Source organism: Suillus subalutaceus (assembly GCF_016647625.1).
Source record: "Suillus subalutaceus strain FC151 chromosome Unknown DFJ58scaffold_202, whole genome shotgun sequence".
NCBI classification, from domain to species: Eukaryota; Fungi; Basidiomycota; class Agaricomycetes; order Boletales; family Suillaceae; genus Suillus; species Suillus subalutaceus.
The window spans coordinates 1-15,976 of NW_024540451.1; the positions used below are offsets into that span (position 1 = coordinate 1).

General features: G+C 48.6%; 6 protein-coding genes across 6 annotated transcripts; 4 read left to right on the forward strand and 2 right to left on the reverse strand.

Moving 5' to 3' along the window:
- Positions 1–170: 170 nt before the first annotated feature.
- DFJ58DRAFT_847106 (uncharacterized protein) lies at positions 171–944 on the forward strand (the record flags this gene model as incomplete). The annotated part of the gene is made up of 3 exons (XM_041393402.1): positions 171–247; positions 296–415; positions 471–944. Coding segments are annotated over 3 exons (671 nt in total), but the record flags the coding sequence as incomplete, so codon positions are not given.
- A 307-nt stretch (positions 945–1,251) lies between these two features.
- On the forward strand, positions 1,252–2,773 carry DFJ58DRAFT_847107 (uncharacterized protein; the record flags this gene model as incomplete). The annotated part of the gene is made up of 6 exons (XM_041393403.1): positions 1,252–1,296; positions 1,350–1,416; positions 1,548–1,690; positions 1,751–2,093; positions 2,148–2,383; positions 2,444–2,773. The coding sequence occupies 6 exons, from the start codon at positions 1,252–1,254 to the stop codon at positions 2,771–2,773; spliced, it is 1,164 nt and encodes a 387-aa protein (XP_041236838.1).
- A 272-nt stretch (positions 2,774–3,045) lies between these two features.
- Positions 3,046–4,027, forward strand: DFJ58DRAFT_189092 (uncharacterized protein). Its single transcript, XM_041379125.1, has one exon. It carries the CDS (start codon positions 3,099–3,101, stop codon positions 3,939–3,941), a length of 843 nt encoding a protein of 280 aa, XP_041236839.1. The 5' UTR covers positions 3,046–3,098; the 3' UTR covers positions 3,942–4,027.
- Positions 4,028–8,189: 4,162 nt separating this feature from the next.
- DFJ58DRAFT_847108 (glyceraldehyde-3-phosphate dehydrogenase) lies at positions 8,190–9,919 on the reverse strand (the record flags this gene model as incomplete). The annotated part of the gene is made up of 10 exons (XM_041393404.1): positions 8,190–8,356; positions 8,464–8,786; positions 8,842–9,207; positions 9,259–9,281; positions 9,342–9,509; positions 9,568–9,592; positions 9,642–9,711; positions 9,766–9,770; positions 9,838–9,857; positions 9,917–9,919. The coding sequence occupies 10 exons, from the start codon at positions 9,917–9,919 to the stop codon at positions 8,190–8,192; spliced, it is 1,170 nt and encodes a 389-aa protein (XP_041236840.1).
- Positions 9,920–10,832: 913 nt separating this feature from the next.
- On the reverse strand, positions 10,833–12,038 carry DFJ58DRAFT_819239 (uncharacterized protein). Its single transcript, XM_041391903.1, has 2 exons — positions 11,566–12,038; positions 10,833–11,511 (listed from the first exon to the last, which is right to left on the reverse strand). Exons 1-2 carry the CDS (start codon positions 11,982–11,984, stop codon positions 11,166–11,168), a joined length of 765 nt encoding a protein of 254 aa, XP_041236841.1. The 5' UTR covers positions 11,985–12,038; the 3' UTR covers positions 10,833–11,165.
- Positions 12,039–13,046: 1,008 nt separating this feature from the next.
- DFJ58DRAFT_669933 (uncharacterized protein) lies at positions 13,047–15,075 on the forward strand (the record flags this gene model as incomplete). Its single annotated transcript, XM_041382822.1, has 3 exons — positions 13,047–13,152; positions 13,207–14,584; positions 14,637–15,075. Coding segments are annotated over 3 exons (1,923 nt in total), but the record flags the coding sequence as incomplete, so codon positions are not given.
- Positions 15,076–15,976: the final 901 nt, after the last annotated feature.

The following is a 15,976-nucleotide window of genomic DNA, read 5'->3' on the forward strand; positions in this document are numbered from 1 at the left end:
CGAAACCCCTCCAACCAGCCCACTGCATAGCCCAAAATCTAGCCTACTTTTCCCAAAGGTCGATTACGCCGAAGCTTTCACTCGTATCTACCATGATAGCCCCCAAAGCTCCTCTCCACCCAGCAGCCTTTGTCCTTCATCGCCCCCAAGTATCTGTCACATCCTTCCAGATACTGTCAAAGACTCAAATGAAGTTCTGGCAGCATCTGTTACTTCCTCTGGGCACCATGACTTTGGACACGCTGATGTCAGTCCACCTATGAGAAAGCATGAGGGGCGACACCATATTTCACAGTCTGGTTACCACCCTTACGTCCGAAAAAATCCCCCCACACCGCAGGCAGTGCGCAAGATAGCAGGCATGATGGGAAGATTAGCTACCAGTACAAATTCAGACCATGACGACGATGAAACGGTATGTCACTATGTTTTATGCAGCGACTCTCAGTGACACATTGTCATTGTTCTAGGCTCGCAAAATATTTTCGCAGGGCCTGCAGCAGATGTCTACTGAACGTGTTCGCCGTGCTGCTTATTACAAGGAAGCAGAACTGGAATACCATCGGCATCTCTCAATGACTTTAGCTTGGGAGGCGGAGAAGCTCTCAAGGCTCAAATATTTCATTGATGGCGAACAGCAGGAGCAGGAAGAACAAACCATTCGGGCATTTGAGGAAGCGGCGCTCTTTACACGTATGGTTGCTGATCGCGACACAGAACGTGCTTCCCAGGATCAAGAGTTCATTGCTGTGATCCAACAGGACGAGGTGAAAAGGGTGAAACGGTTGAATGCTGAACTCGATGAGCTTGGCATCTTTCTTCCCTTGGACCCATCGGCTTCAGACCTCGACAATGCTGACACACGCTCTATCGGAGATCCCCGCAACTTTGATCATCCATCTGTCGGAGACCGTCCTGAGAATCAGCTGGTGATAGGGGAGTGAATCAGAGCGCAAATATAATTTTATTCGCCAATACCAATGTATGTACGTTGTTTCATGTGGCAGCATGCGCTCATTTATTTATAGGATGTAGCTTGAATGATAGGATTGGATAGCTGTAAGGTGGTAGTACATATGCGAACATGTTTCTTTGGCTTTCGACTATTTGATATGTTGACGTCTTTGTTTGTTGTTTGTAGAACCATATTACCTTGAATGTAGCGCTTCGTAAACTTTGTTTCATGCCTTTTACTATTATGGACACTGAGTACTGATTATCGATTGATCGATTGTTCTGCACTTGACCACCATGTCCTCTCGCCAAAATGCACCATCTAGACGCAGGATTGTACGGGTGAGTAATTTGGGATCTATCTCTTAGTACACTGACTCACAGCAACATGATAGGATGTCCCTATTGTTCGACAAGCAGGACTGAATATCGCAGGGCATTCATCGACAGATCAACTCGGGTGTACGTCAGAGACACCAGAGTCAATGGACACACCGGAATTACCCCCCTCGCATCCATTATCACCCCATTTTCTCGCACGACGGCTACAGCTCGATGCCGCCTAACTACCAGGATGATGTGCCTTTACCAAGGGAATCGCACCTCACCAGGACAGCACCCCACGCTTCGGGGCCTGACCGAGTCCATCAAATGTTTGAACCATCTCGGTTTCGTATGGTATATACATACATGCCTCTTCGCGGTGCAGAGAAATCCCGCCAAGAATACACTGATGGTGTCGTTTATGTAGGCCCTACATTTTTGTACTTTGAGTTGTCACTAACCATACCTTTAGAGAGATGTTACGACAGGGATACAAAAAACGACTGCTCGACGATTCCACCTCCCTCCGCTTAGACCCCCGAGAGAGTCACTCGCTACAAATTTGGAGATCACGCCAATTGCTACTACTAGTACTAGCACCCCTCGATCCTCTGTATCAGCCCGTACGGTGCGCGAGCATGCCCCTGCCACAGTACCTGTGGTCGACAAAGCGCAGTCGAAAATTATTGTCAAGGACGCGAAGGAATATGTGATCGCTGAAACATTGAATACATGCGGATTTCACGATTCCTCCAGTCGCTTAACCGTAGTACGTACCGCGCTCAGCAGTGCATGTTTGTCTGTCATCACGGAAGGTGAGTACTGTCATTAATACAAGATCAATAGTACTAGAACTACTTAACGGCTAGATCACTCGATTGAACTATGGATCAACGAAAACTTATCTATGTTGTACAAGACCGTTATCACGCCCATGTCGACGATACTAAATCGATTCAAGCACTGCGCACAGGACCTCGTTGGCAATCTTTACAGGCTTCAAATGTCAATTTGGACAGACCCTGCAGTCCAGGCGAATCACAATAAGTCGACTGTTGATTTCTTCATCGGCAACAATAGCCTTAACTACATATTTGGTGATCCGGTGAGAGTACATACCATTTCACAGTTTCTATCATTCAGAGGATGACGAGACGATTGTCAGCTTGAAGATGGTAGAGAGGTCCGGTACCCGTTCAAGCACGAAGGGATAATCCAGATCGCAGACCGTGCCGCCTTTCGTGATGGCTATGACAAGTTTATCTACTCGGACAGTAGCCTTGACAACATCATGGCGATGTCTGCAACGGCTGCATGTTGCAGCTTGCAGGAGTTTGCCACTGGTGTATTCAAGCAAATTGATTTCACTTACGCTAGTTTTCACGCCATATATACGAAACTCATCAATTTCATTCGTGTTAACATTAGGAGCAATCCAGCGTTGTTAGCTAGATGGAATAGATTGTTTCAACTTCTTCGCGCGGGAGCTCGTTGATTGCTAGATTATCTTGATGTGGCTACATAGTTATCTAGACATGATAATCTTAATCTAAACGGCTTATCTTGGAAATTTTGTCAGAACTGAGATACACATATACTTCCACCAATCGCATGAGTTCGCTAGTGAAGTCGTAAGCGTTCGTAAGTGTTCGTAACGCGCGTAAGTTAAGCGTTCATTTCGTCGTTTTGCAGATGCAGGGTCCATAGTTCAGAAGCCTGAGGCTGCAATATATTACTAAAAACACTACTGTATAAGCGATCGTGTTCCTGTACCATGACTCAAGCTCGCTGTCTGTTTTCTTGTGCTCTGTTGTTGCGTTATGCTCCTCTTTGTTGGCTTCAACGTTTTCATTTCGCCCTCTTCTCTGGCTCTTCGTCCTTATGGCTTCTGGTTCTTCTTCAGTCATCAATCAAGCTGTGTTTCGCCATCCACCTGTGTCGCTCGTGATTTCAGATCGCGAGCTTGCACAATGCAGACGATGGGACGTCTGTTGTGTCTTCATGTGTCCTGCGGAAGTACTTTGGGTTTTGGGAGGTCTCTTCGGAGCGTGTGTCTTTGTATAATCAATATCCTGTTAACTGGTTTGTTGACAATTGCCTGTCGTGGCGCCGAATCTGCGGTGGGTTGTCGAAAATTTTGTCGAGAGCAATATACTGAGATCGCATGCCCACATCCCATTTATGTGTCCCCGATCGCAAGGATCATGTTCGTGATCTGCTTCGCGTACATGTATGTGAGAGCCTTTCGCAGCCTCGCCTCGTTCACGTCGTGCTACTTCCGAGCGAGATGCGCCTATAACCTATGCGCCAAAGACCTGCTGTGTGCGGAAGCAGGGAAAATACCGTTACATTTGCTGCGCAATGGCTGTTTACCAGAGCACACTCTGCCTCGTACTTATGATTTGGAATTATACAGTCAAGTAATCTTGTATTTGAAGGGGCTCACTAGTTGTTGGTCTTTGTCTGAAGTATATGTATCGCTCGTGTCATTCGGCTCTGCTTGGCAAGAAGTTGAACAGACCAAAAAAAGAGGGAGGGTACATACTACTATGGTACCAGATTCCAGAATCACTTTTTCGACACCACCTTCAAAAACCAGAAAAAGTCCTTCCGACTTCTGCCTTGCAATCTTACCCTTTTTGTTTCGGGGAGATCATCACTGAATACAACAATGCGTAAACCAGGGAATCGAGTGATGTAGATATCAAGCATGTTTACCGAACTGTCCACCCGACAAGGCGACTCAGATCTCCGAAGCCGGTCGAAACACGTCTCACTGGGGAACATCACATTTCCTGACGATGACGGGGGATGAAGATGTCCCGTTCTTCGCAGCTACAATATCTCCGGTGTCCTGATGTCCATCGTATCAACAACAGAAGCCATGTCCCTAACTTGCGCGATGATCTCATTATCCGAAGCGATTCTCTTATACTCCCCACCACGCTGCTGCGCTAGCAAAAGTGCGCCAAAAGGACGAGCAAGACGAACGAGCAACCTCAACCCTCTGGTGACCAGCTCATCATCTCCAGGTTCATTAGGCCAATTGTCCACGCTCTGCGACTCGTCTGTAAAGTCGAAATCATACCGATTCCACGGGCGGATGAGCAGGAATGTCTGCCGAGTACGCTTTGCAGGCGAGAATTGAACAAGTTTGTCTTCCGTTGTGATTAGTAGGTCTGGTAGCCCGTCTGCTATGACTTCATATGTGAAAAATTTGTCCCCGTCTCCACCAGTACTCCGCCTGACTTCTGTGAGAGGAAATGCGATGCAGGGCAGTTGCAGTCTGGCGTTTGCAAAACGAGGAACGCCAAGGTTCTCAAGAGTGATATACAGTTTCGAAGCCGACTCCACAGCCACAATATTGTTTCGCAGCGTGAAGACCGATATCTGCATGTCTTGTTCAGATAGAGATGGTAGCGTGCATGGCAGAGCCTTGTATGAGGAAATCTCGGCTGGGAGACAACTGTTGAAGTTGGACGATTGTCCCACCCAGTCCAGGGCCGTGATGTCGCCCGAATGAGCTATGATCTCCTGTAAGAGAGGTCCGAGCGCGTTCTGTCTTTTTTCTCCGTAGATTACAGGAAGGTGGATCCCAAAGATCCTAAACAGTGAATATGCGATGTCTTCCTGTAACGTAGTAACACGCGTTGATGCCCATTGAAGTTTCTCTCGGGCATTTCTCATCCCCGGGCGGAAGGCGACGAGCGCCCGTGCATTTATGCCAGTTGAACGCTCCAACTCCTGCGTGATAGCAGCAGATTGCTTGTGGTTGCGTAAGCAGTGGTCGAGATATAGGGTCCAATCTGCTTGGTAGAAGAGAACAATTTTAGGAGCGAGGAACTCCTGAACGGTCCATCCTCGCGTGTTCCAAATGCTGTTTGCGAGCGCACCAAATTCTGGCGAAGGAGGAACATCCGATAGATAGACGATGGTGAGCGCTGAGTAGTGATACCAGACGAACATGGAGTTGACTGATTCTTGTAGCTCGACGTTGTTATACTGGTCGATGCAGCATGTATCGTTCCACGCCCAGCGATACCCCGCGTCGCGAGCGACCTTTGCAGAACTTCTGCAACTTCACAATGATTTCGACCCGATCCAAGTCGTAGATGTCCCTGCCCTGAATGTCATGCAGTAGCGGCTCCTTGCTTTCCCACCTATGGGATAACATGACCCAACTGAAGCACTTTATGACCGCTTCTTTAATGAGCTCCGTTTGGAGGGGCCCATGCATCACCAATGAATGCAAAAGCTCTTTGTACTCTGTACTCTCCGTGAATGCGTTTATCTGCGCATCTCGATTGCACAAACGTTCAGTAGAGGTGTTAATTAGGCGAAGTGGAGCGTTTTCCAGTTGGGCGTGAATGGCTCGTCGAATAGCATCTCGTACTTCAGATAAACATTGCTGGCGTAGCCCTGCAAAAATATAAGTCATCTGCAAGTCGGCGCTTGAGTTGTTTAGGACTCACGTCGTATCTGTGGGTCGGGTGCTTGGAGAGCATGATTGTGAAGGCCTCGAATGCATCATCATGGCGCTGTGCTCCACGAAGCGCTGCATGCTTCAGTTCGTACCCGATATAACACGAAGGACTGAGCTCAATGGCCTACGAACATCATTACAAATGTTAAAACGACGGATATTGTCTGCACCTTGTCCACGTCCGAAAGGCCCTCCGCATAGAGCTTTTGGCCCAACTTCACCTTACTGCGATGCACGAAGTACGAGGGATCCATCCCGAATACTGTAGAAAGTGTGTTCTCGATAGACCAGAGGTGAAGATTCCCATCCAAGTCTCCACTCACGAGCAGTTCTCCGCTGAGAGAAATTGTGACGCAGCAAACATGTGCGGTGTGTCTGAGTGGTTGTCCTATCTGCTTGTGTGACTTTGTGTTCCACAGGCGCACAGTATTAATATTGTCGTCCGAGGCGGTTGCAATGAAGGAGCTATCAGAAGAAATGGCAAGTGAGTTGATGTAAGAAGTGTGGCCAGTGCAAGGTTGGCCGATCTGGGTCCCATTCGACGAGTCCCAAAACTTGATTGTTTTGTCCGATGATGCGGAGACAAGTTGCTGGCCGTCGGGCGACCACACGACGCTTTGAACCCAATCGAAGTCGTGAGCGTTGATGTCGAATAGAAGCTCGGCGTTATCGGTGCTCCAAACCCGAACGGTACAATATCTGCCGGATGTCAATTTCAGCCCATCTGGGCTGAAGGCGACACAAAACGGACCCCGATTTCCATCGGGGAAAAATGTATGCTTCACCAGCGGTTTGAGCTTGCTATCGACGTCCCATATGATGATGGCTCCATCTCTTCCACCACTCGCAATTTGTTTATCGTCTAGTCACTATGTGAATTCAGGCGCTGTGACAGCGACTGAATACACACAGTAACTACCATGTCCCCCGAATGGCGTTCCCACCGATACTCTTTTCTTCACGTCCCAGATTCGCAGTGTTCTAAATGAAGCGGTGACGATCAGTCGATCATCTTTGAAGAACGCGACTGCCGACACTTTCCCCTTGTGCACTCGCATCGTATGTGTCGGGCCTGTCGGCGTCGCACGCCTTCTCACAGTAAGATATGATTTTTTTGCTACATTGAGCAATCCTGACATGTCGCTAGACAGGAAGATGGACGGTCAGTGACGTTTGAAGTTCTGTGCTGCCGTCGTCAATCGTGAATAGGGCTGGATTTCTGGATTGCTGCCCATAGCCCAATTCATGCAGGGTCTTTATATATCCTTGGCCCATAGTAGTACATACCACGTTGCTACAGCGTGAATCTCATTTCGCTCCTTCCATCAGTGCCCGTAGCGGACCTCGCGAGTACTTTCTATTCGTCGACGTCCCAGATCATGATGTCATCAGCCACAAGTACTGCTCGCAACTCGCCTGTCATGCATGTCATGATTCATCTGGTGATACAGCGACTGGACACGTGGCCTCACGACCCCGGTGTCCCCCGAATGGCCTTCAGATGCCCGCAATGTGGTCCGAACCAGTGACAACCTGTCGACTGTCTCTGAAGAACGCGACTGCTGACACCATCCTCGTGTGCCCTGGCATCGTCCGCATCGGCGTCAGTTGTATTATCTGCTCCGGTGTCGCGAACCCTCTCACAGCCAGATATGCGGTTCTTGCTCCATCAAGCACACTTGCTAACATGTCATGCTGGCCTACTAGACAGGGAGATGGCATCAGTAAACTACAAATTTCTCCACAGAAAGTACGAACACAGCGTTTTTGTGACAGCCAGCCACAGACACCACAATGCCGCCAGTCACAGCAAATAACAGCCACAAAGTCTACATCATCTCCAGTCACTCACAGTGCTACAGAATGACTTCCTTGTTCCATGTTTATTTCGCTTATCTCATCTTATTCCTGTCAAACTCCTAACTACACCCATTTGTTCGTTGTTTCTACAGTTGCTCGATGTCGCCATCGGCCGAGCAGCTGAGCTCCTTACTACCCATTCCTTACTGTTACCTTTGACGTTTCTGTGTCTCCCCGAAAAGGCTACTACGCTGATTGCTTAAATACGGCACTCAGTAGTAGTGCTACGTTAAAGTTTTCTGGACCCCCAAATATCAGACTTTTACCCTGTTATTTCCCGAGAGCATTCTTCTCTTGTGCCGCTGACTTCGAGCTTCGCGCGCTGGGTAGTCATCGTCACATCTTTTTTAACACCCAAAGTCTACCCACTTTTACTACCCTTTTACCTCACCTCTCGTCACTGGAACGATTATGGGCCGCACGTCTGCATGAAACGTTTAGAACTAGAACAGCGATCTGAATGCTGCGGGAAGTCGTCCACTACGGTACCAGAAGCACTTTTCCCACACCACCTTCAAAAACCAGAAAAAGTCCTTCGTTTCTGCCTTGCAATCCTACCCTTTTTGTTTCAGGGAGGCATGACAAAAGATGCTTTAGTGCTTCCCGAAGTTTCCGTACTATAGTAGCTCTCCACTAGTACTCTCGAGCGCAAGTTCGCCCAGACAATCGTGCACGTGTGCACGCCTGTTATAATTAACTCACTCAGACATGATGACGTTGGAGAGATAAGCGGATCTATAGAAGCGTCACTATGTCCGTAAAGAAATACAACAATTGTTTCGTATGGTAAGACCTCAGACTACGGTATGATTCTAAACATTCACAGCTTTTCCTTTAGTTACCTGCATCCTTCTTGGCAGCGTACACAAGCAAGTCACACACACGCCTCGAGTAGCCCCACTCGTTGTCGTACCATGAGATCAACTTCACGAACTGCGAGTTGAGCATGATACCAGCATTAGCATCGAAGATGCTCGATGCAGGGTGACCGAGGAAGTCCGTCGAGACGACCTGTTCATCGGTGTAGGCGATGACGCCTTTGAGAGGGCCCTCAGAAGCGGCCTTCATTGCCTTCTTGATGTCATCGTATGTGGCGGGCTTCTTGAGGCGCACGACAAGGTCGACGACGGAGACATCCAAAGTGGGAACACGGAAAGAAAGACCACTATAAGGACGTACTTAGCATCTCAGAGTTATGGGAAAAGTTCGATATCACATACGTGAGCTTGCCGTTTAGGGAAGGAATGACCTTGCCGACCGCCTTAGCGGCACCCGTGGAGGACGGGATAATGTTGTTGTTAACAGCACGGCCACCGCGCCAGTCCTTGTTGGAAGGACCGTCAACAGTCTTTTGAGTAGCTGTCGTCGCGTGGATGGTTGACATGAGACCCTCCTCGATGCCAAAGTTGTCATCGATCACCTTAGCGAGGGGAGCAAGGCAGTTGGTCGTGCAAGAAGCGTTAGAGATAACGGTGTGCTTGGAGTCATAAGTGTCGAGGTTGACACCGCACACAAACATGGGTGCGTCAGCTGAAGGGGCGGAGATGATGACCTTCTTTGCACCACCCTTCAGATGAGCAGAGGCCCTGGGAGTAATCTTATTAGAAAGCACTCGATTAATAATAGAAAATCCTCACTTTTCAATTGTAGTGAAGACACCCTATTCACGTCGTTCCAATCAGCTTTCAACTTGAAGAGGGTGCAATAGTCGGGAACTTACAGTGGACTCGACGACGTAATGGGCGCCGACCGAACCCCACTTGATGTTGCTGGGATCCCGCTCACCGAAAACGTGAATGGGCTTGTTGTTGATGTATAGCTTTCCATCTGCAGTGTGGACATCGCCCTTAAAGCGGCCGTGGACGGTGTCGTACTTGAACATGTAAACCTACATTTCCCACCGATCAGATCGAATTCGGTACAGGATGATATGTTCATCTACTGACCATGTACTCCAACTCAATGAAGGGACTGAAAACGAGAATCAGATGAATCTTTGGAAAATAGGAGGTGAACCCACTCATTGATGGCAACGACCTCGATGTCCTGGTTCTCGAGGGCATTACGCATGACGATACGGCCAATACGACCTGAACGTAAGATATTGTGTCAGAAATATTCAAGGATAAAGAGCATATACTCACCGAAACTATACAGCGACGAAGGAGACAACATCCGATTAACGACAAACGCCTCGACTGACGATGATAACATACCCATTGATACCGACTTTGACCTACACGATGGATGTTATGAGCAACCAAACATATGCCTGTTGGACGATTATGTGCTTACCATGTTGGCTGAGAAATTATAGTGGTGATGGGATGAGGTGGAGAAATACGGGCGAGATGAACCTTTTATACTAGAATCAATATATTTGGGTGGGTTAATCTAATCAGTACTGATACGATAACGTCAACTTGGCAAACCCCCCAAAATAAACGTTTCTCGCAATTGCTAAGCACCAACACTGCTCGCACTGGAGGTATGTTAGTAAGTATGTCCGTCTCTCTCTCTGCACCCCTACAAGCTATCTGTAAGCTAAGGACAGCAAATTTTAGAAACGCGAGTTGTTGGTCAAGTTGCCTCTCATTGTTACATAATCAAATTGATTTATCGGACATCGTTCGGCTTGTATTTCTCAGCTAGCATCGTACCATCGGCATCGCACCATGATCATTCAATTAGCCGCTGCCCAGCCTCCTTCGCAATCTTGTTCGTTCTCGTTCTCGCTTTCCTTTCCTTACGATGCTTCTAGGCAACTTTTGATTCGAAGCACATGCAGACTCCGGAGTATCAGGCCTCACTGGGTATCAGGTGTGTTTGTTTATTGGTGAGGTTCTCGGCGCGGACCTGGCGCGGACAAACGGAATCATCACCTCCGAGTTGCCTGATCAATCGAATCTCACCCATCGATCAAGTAATACTCGACCCCTGACTATCTGAATTCGGCTCATCAAAACATTGCCGTCAGATATCTAGAGGCAGTGTCGAACGTGCACAGAGTCTTGGAGCAAGCCTGACTCGCTGTAACTCGTGGTGACAGTCTAACGGAGGCTAGCCGACAGTAGCATATGCATTTCTCACAACATCCCCATTCCACTCTCACTTCAATCGCTAGGTCATGTAGGCTGTTAAGTCACAGGTTGCATGTTTAGAAATTGGAACCCATCTTAGGTCAAGATCATGCGCGGGTGTTTGGATTCAGCAACACTTTAAGCTTCAAGTCCACGCACGGACTAAAATAATACTATGTTTCTGGCAACTGCAATCGGTGCAAATTAGACTAAGTTTTGTGCGCCCTGGAGTCGGTATGGGACTATGTAGAAACAGGCCTCGGCCGTGACGCACCAAATGACGGCACTAAAGCGCAGTCACTCCTGATGTCACCTAACCACATCCGTATTGAAAAGTAGTGTCCTGCATTTGACATATTCCCAACTGCCTCATATTTGGCGAGTAGAGATCAAGCGCTAAGAGGCGCTAAGCAGCGCGGTTAACATAGGTTATAAATGCATCGCAGCTGATTTAAATTAAGCAGTTATTCCCCCCCTGTCATACCAGCATCCCACACAGTCCAGCGGTCTTCTTGTAAAGCAATTTCTTGGCCTCGTTGCCAAGGGGATCCTCTCCAATTATCAACCTCAGAGAGCGCAGATTCTAATAGTGGAATGAGGGTATCTGCATTCTGCTTGAACAGAACTTCGGACGACGATGAAGTCGGGACGCGCATGCGCACTGCTTGAAATTCAGTGTCATTCGGAGAATGGTTCTGGCGCATTGCAAGCGCATGATCTCCCAGAATAGCAATAAACCCAGTCGATTCGCTTGGTTCGCGAGAGGAAGTGAGGAATGCGAACGGTGTGGCTGGTGTGACAGGTTGATCACTATCACCCAGAAATGATGAAACTAACTATCCAGGGGAATGATTATGGGCTCACATCCAGCGTTCTTCATACTGCTCCTGTTCTCCTGTCTGGGGGTTTACCCCGATTCCAGTTTCTACTTCTTCCCCATCACATGAGGTCATAGTGCCTTCATCAGGAGGACCATTTCGTCCTTGGGAATCAATATAATGATTCCATCGGAAACGCAGAGGAGTGGATGAAAGTGTAACACGGATTCCAGCAAAGCCCCACATAATGGTGCTATCCGGTAGTAAAGGCTTTGAGAGACGTAAGTCGAGGTACAGTTGGGTGGAATCTTTGGAATGCGTGTCACTTGTGGACCGGGAGGAAAGCACGAGAACATCGGAGTCTTCAAATGGTTGTCCACCATTCCTAGAAATACTTTTTCTGATTGTTATCGAGGGCGTGCCATATAATAGAGGCTCAGGCTGCTCTAGCACATAGTTGTTCATCCTTGTAAAGAGTCAAGGACTGGCCGCCGTTATTATAACCGAATAATCCGATCATATCATTGGTGAAAGACACAATTATCCGAGTCAACAAAGCCACATACAATCGAGCCGTATTAAGTCACGTGACCTCTAGACTTTTTCGCGTTCTGCCGCTTGTAAGTATGAGGAGGACAGTCACTGGTCAATTTCTACTGCACAAGCTGCCCTTGCGATCTTTGAAATATTGAGCGCGCGCTCGATATTCGTCTAAAGTAGTGTTGGATTTGTGCGACCTACGTCATGCAAAAGACTATCCTTCCCCTCGGTCTACTCGATTTTAGCCTTGCTCATGTCCAATCGGTAAAATGGGGACGTCATTCACGGAACTTACACCAGGCAGTAGCCCTTGCGCCGTCTCCTACGCCGTCTTTTGAGTCCGCTGAGGAAAAAAGCGTGTTTTCTAGGTGGGTTGTCGTTCTATATCAGTTGTCCAAGCTCATGCAGCACAGACGGCGTGGACGCCGCAGGGCACCAGGCAATTCGACAATCAGGGACTCTGGAAAATTGATCTCTTCCCCTGTGTTCAAGCTGCCCAAAAGCTTTACATCTCCAATGTCCGAGCTCGAAAGAAGAGTCCTTGCGTTACAAACCACACAAGTGCCATTGGATGACTTGCGCTCCCAGTCGGTGGGCTTTCACTTTTGAATGTAACCCTTCCTGTACACTTTCTGATGTTTTGCTCAGCTGGAGGTAACTCCGGAGTCGGAAGCAGCGCTTTCCCCTCGTTACACGGATGAGGAGTTATTCTCAATGTATGAAGACTTGCTGGAAACACCACTCGCTCAACAACCTGTAGAGGTCACGAAACTCTCTGAGGGAGGCAGAGATACGCAAGCTATGATTGAAGTGAGACAACGGGTCCACGTTTATGTACGTCTTTTAAACTTTCATTGGAGTCAAGTATCTTACAGACCTTATAGATGCAAGATGGAGACTTGGGCAGCGCGGAAAGTGCAATAGAGTCTACAAAGGTTATTATCATAATTTCACCTCGCTTTCAGATGTTCATGAACAGCTTAGCTTTCCGGTGTCACACCGCCCGAAGACACCATTAATATGGTGCTTGGATATCACGCATTGCATGGAAATATAGAACGATTTGAAAGATTTATGGCAGATATTTTAACCGGTTCGTATTCCATTCATGCACTTGCAGCTGTTGATTAACTGTATTTATGCATAGGCAAACCTTCTGAGACTCAAAGAGATCTGCATATTAAGTCGTACCTGCGTGACCCGAGTGTCTTTGTGTCGCGCGCATTTCCCACTCGTGCAATCGACCTTCTGCATAAGTATGAGGCTTCTGGGCTCCATGCCCCCATGAAGTCCTATACACGTATTATATCCTCCCTATTCTCCGTCCGCCCCTCTCCTTCATGTCCTTCGATATCCTCAACACCAGACGTACCACTGGGAAGACTGGCTGCACATTCACAAGCTTGGGACCTTTTCGCGCACATGCGCTACGTTGCGCACCCGACCCCAGATGCTCATCTCTACGCACTGATGATCCGCGCTTGTGCTTCAGCTCCTTTATCTCCCGAACCCGAGCGCGCCCTGGACCTGTGGACTGAGATGCTCGACGCGGGAATCGTGCCGACCAAAGGGGCATACGACGCAGTGATTCGCGCCTGTGCGAAGGCTGGAGGAGAATGGGTCCATGAGGCCATCAGGTTTGCGCGGGAAATGCGCGACCGCTTTGGAGGTAGTTCTTCTGCGGTTGGTGGTGATGATCTTCAAGGGATCGGTGGGCCACGTACTTGGATGGCTCTGCTGGATGGCTGTAAGCGCGTTGGCGATCTGGGGCGTGCTAGATGGATCCTGGCAGAAGCTGTAAGAGCTGAGGGTCTAAATGAGGAGATGATGCAGCACATGTTCCATGCTTACGCCGCGTATAGACCCCCATTCAAAAGGGGTGCAACCAGGATCGTGGACGACGGAGCGGTTGTAGCACCAGCTACCCTCCCAGACCAAGTGAAACCGCTAACAAGCGCTACTGAGGGCTCATCAGACTTGGCTTCAGTATCTGCAGATGCATCTTCCGACTCTGATGCAGTTCCGACCGATTTGTCGCATATGGGTACCGTGCCTTCATTTTCACACCTCCCGCCCCAATCACCAGGCGAGGTCATCGCAGAGGCCAGGGCTCTCTTCGACAGAATTCTTCATGATACCAACCCTACCTCTCATTCATCATCTAATGTGCCTCCCGAGCCCCTTGCTGGAAAATTTAATGTCACACTTACACCACGCCTCCTCAATGCGTACATGTCCGTGTATTACTCGCATGCGAGTATCGAAAGCGCGCGTGACGTATTTGAGAGGCTGTTTTCTTCTCGTGGCGTTGGCCTTATGGGTGATTCACGCACTTATGTCGATGCCCTCGAGAAGTGTGCACTTGCAAGGCCACGTGAACGTGACATTGCAGGGAAATGGGTGGAAGAGCTATGGACGCGCTGGGAAGAGCTTGAGCGCCAGTGGATCAATGGGATCGCAGAGACGACAATGACTGCCAGGCTAGTAGAGAGAGCACATAGTGCTGTCAGAAGAGCTCATCTCCTGTCGGTCTTCTATTTCTTCAACGTTTATGGTCACACTAATTCCCTCGTTTAGAAATAATAATGTCGACCGTGCAATTACACTAGTCCGCACGTTTATGTCGCGTTATCCTCCGACCGCGCTGCTGCCTCCAGCCCGTAATCCATCGTCTGCTCGTGTAGATGCTCCCAGTCAAGATGTCATGAACAAACGTAAAATTACCCTCTTTGCAAAACCACCCATCCTCTCGACACGTACGATTCTCAGTAATCCATCCGCTACGCCTCGTCCCCTCGTGCGCCTCACATCAGCCATTGGTCCACCTGACGAACGTGTCCCACCTTTGCTGAGTTTCGCGGATGTTGAATTACTGCATGCCCGTTTAGTGGAACAGGGTAGGGGCAAAGAAGTAGGGTTTCTCAAGTGGGCGTGTAAGGCATATGAGGGAGCGCTAAGAACTCGTAGGGAAGCTGTCCTTGGAGCACAGGTCTCCGTGGGAGAGGATGTCCAATGAGAGGTGACTATTGTCCATACTATATCTAAGTAAATTAATTACAACACTATTTAGGGGGAGCAGTTCATGGTTTTTTGACGCTCAATCCTTGTTCCCAGTTCCAATGACATGGGCCGCCCATGATGCGAGTCATGTGCCTGTTCTCAACGGCATCTACGTATCCTGTAAAATCATGGCAACATCATACAGTGAGATTCTTTTGTCTCTGGTGCCTAGCGCATTGACCCTGCACCCGGGCTCTCGTTGACCTGTCTCATCGTTGTCAACGTGGCTGAAGAGGTTCATAAAGTATCTCATGCTCCTGATATATACCGGTTTCTTTCGGTCAACCAATAGGTCAGATGTTTACTGGGTCCAGGGCCGATAGACCTGGTTTGGTGTTCTCTAGCTCGTTATCTTGACACTCTTCCAGCAGAGCGCTGAAACCTTCATATAAGTTACTGCAACCGGACACACAATGTTACGGATAAGTCGTGGACGGCCCATGATGCTATCATGTAAGTAGTCCACTTTTATTTAGTACCCGGTCTCCTCATGATCAAAGGTGCCGGTTCCTGGACCTGAACGTTAACGCAGCTGAGCGATTTTTCCTCTCTCGGTTCCTCCGCTTCTGATCAAGCTACTAGCTTCGTATCTCAACATTTATACAATGGTCATTCTATCAGCACGCATGTCGAGTTTGCCTGCCCACCCGGCGGCAATCTCGCCAGTGTAATGCTCGGTCCCAGCCCAACCACTAATTGTCCGATCCCAATGTCTCGGCGAATCGCGATAGATGAAGCTGGATAACAAATCTCGATAAAGGTAGCGAGCGTAGATTTGACAGCAGCGGATGCGATCGCAACTTGAACACACGCGAGGACAGCAGGAACCTAGCATTTACACATGTACACAGGCCTGA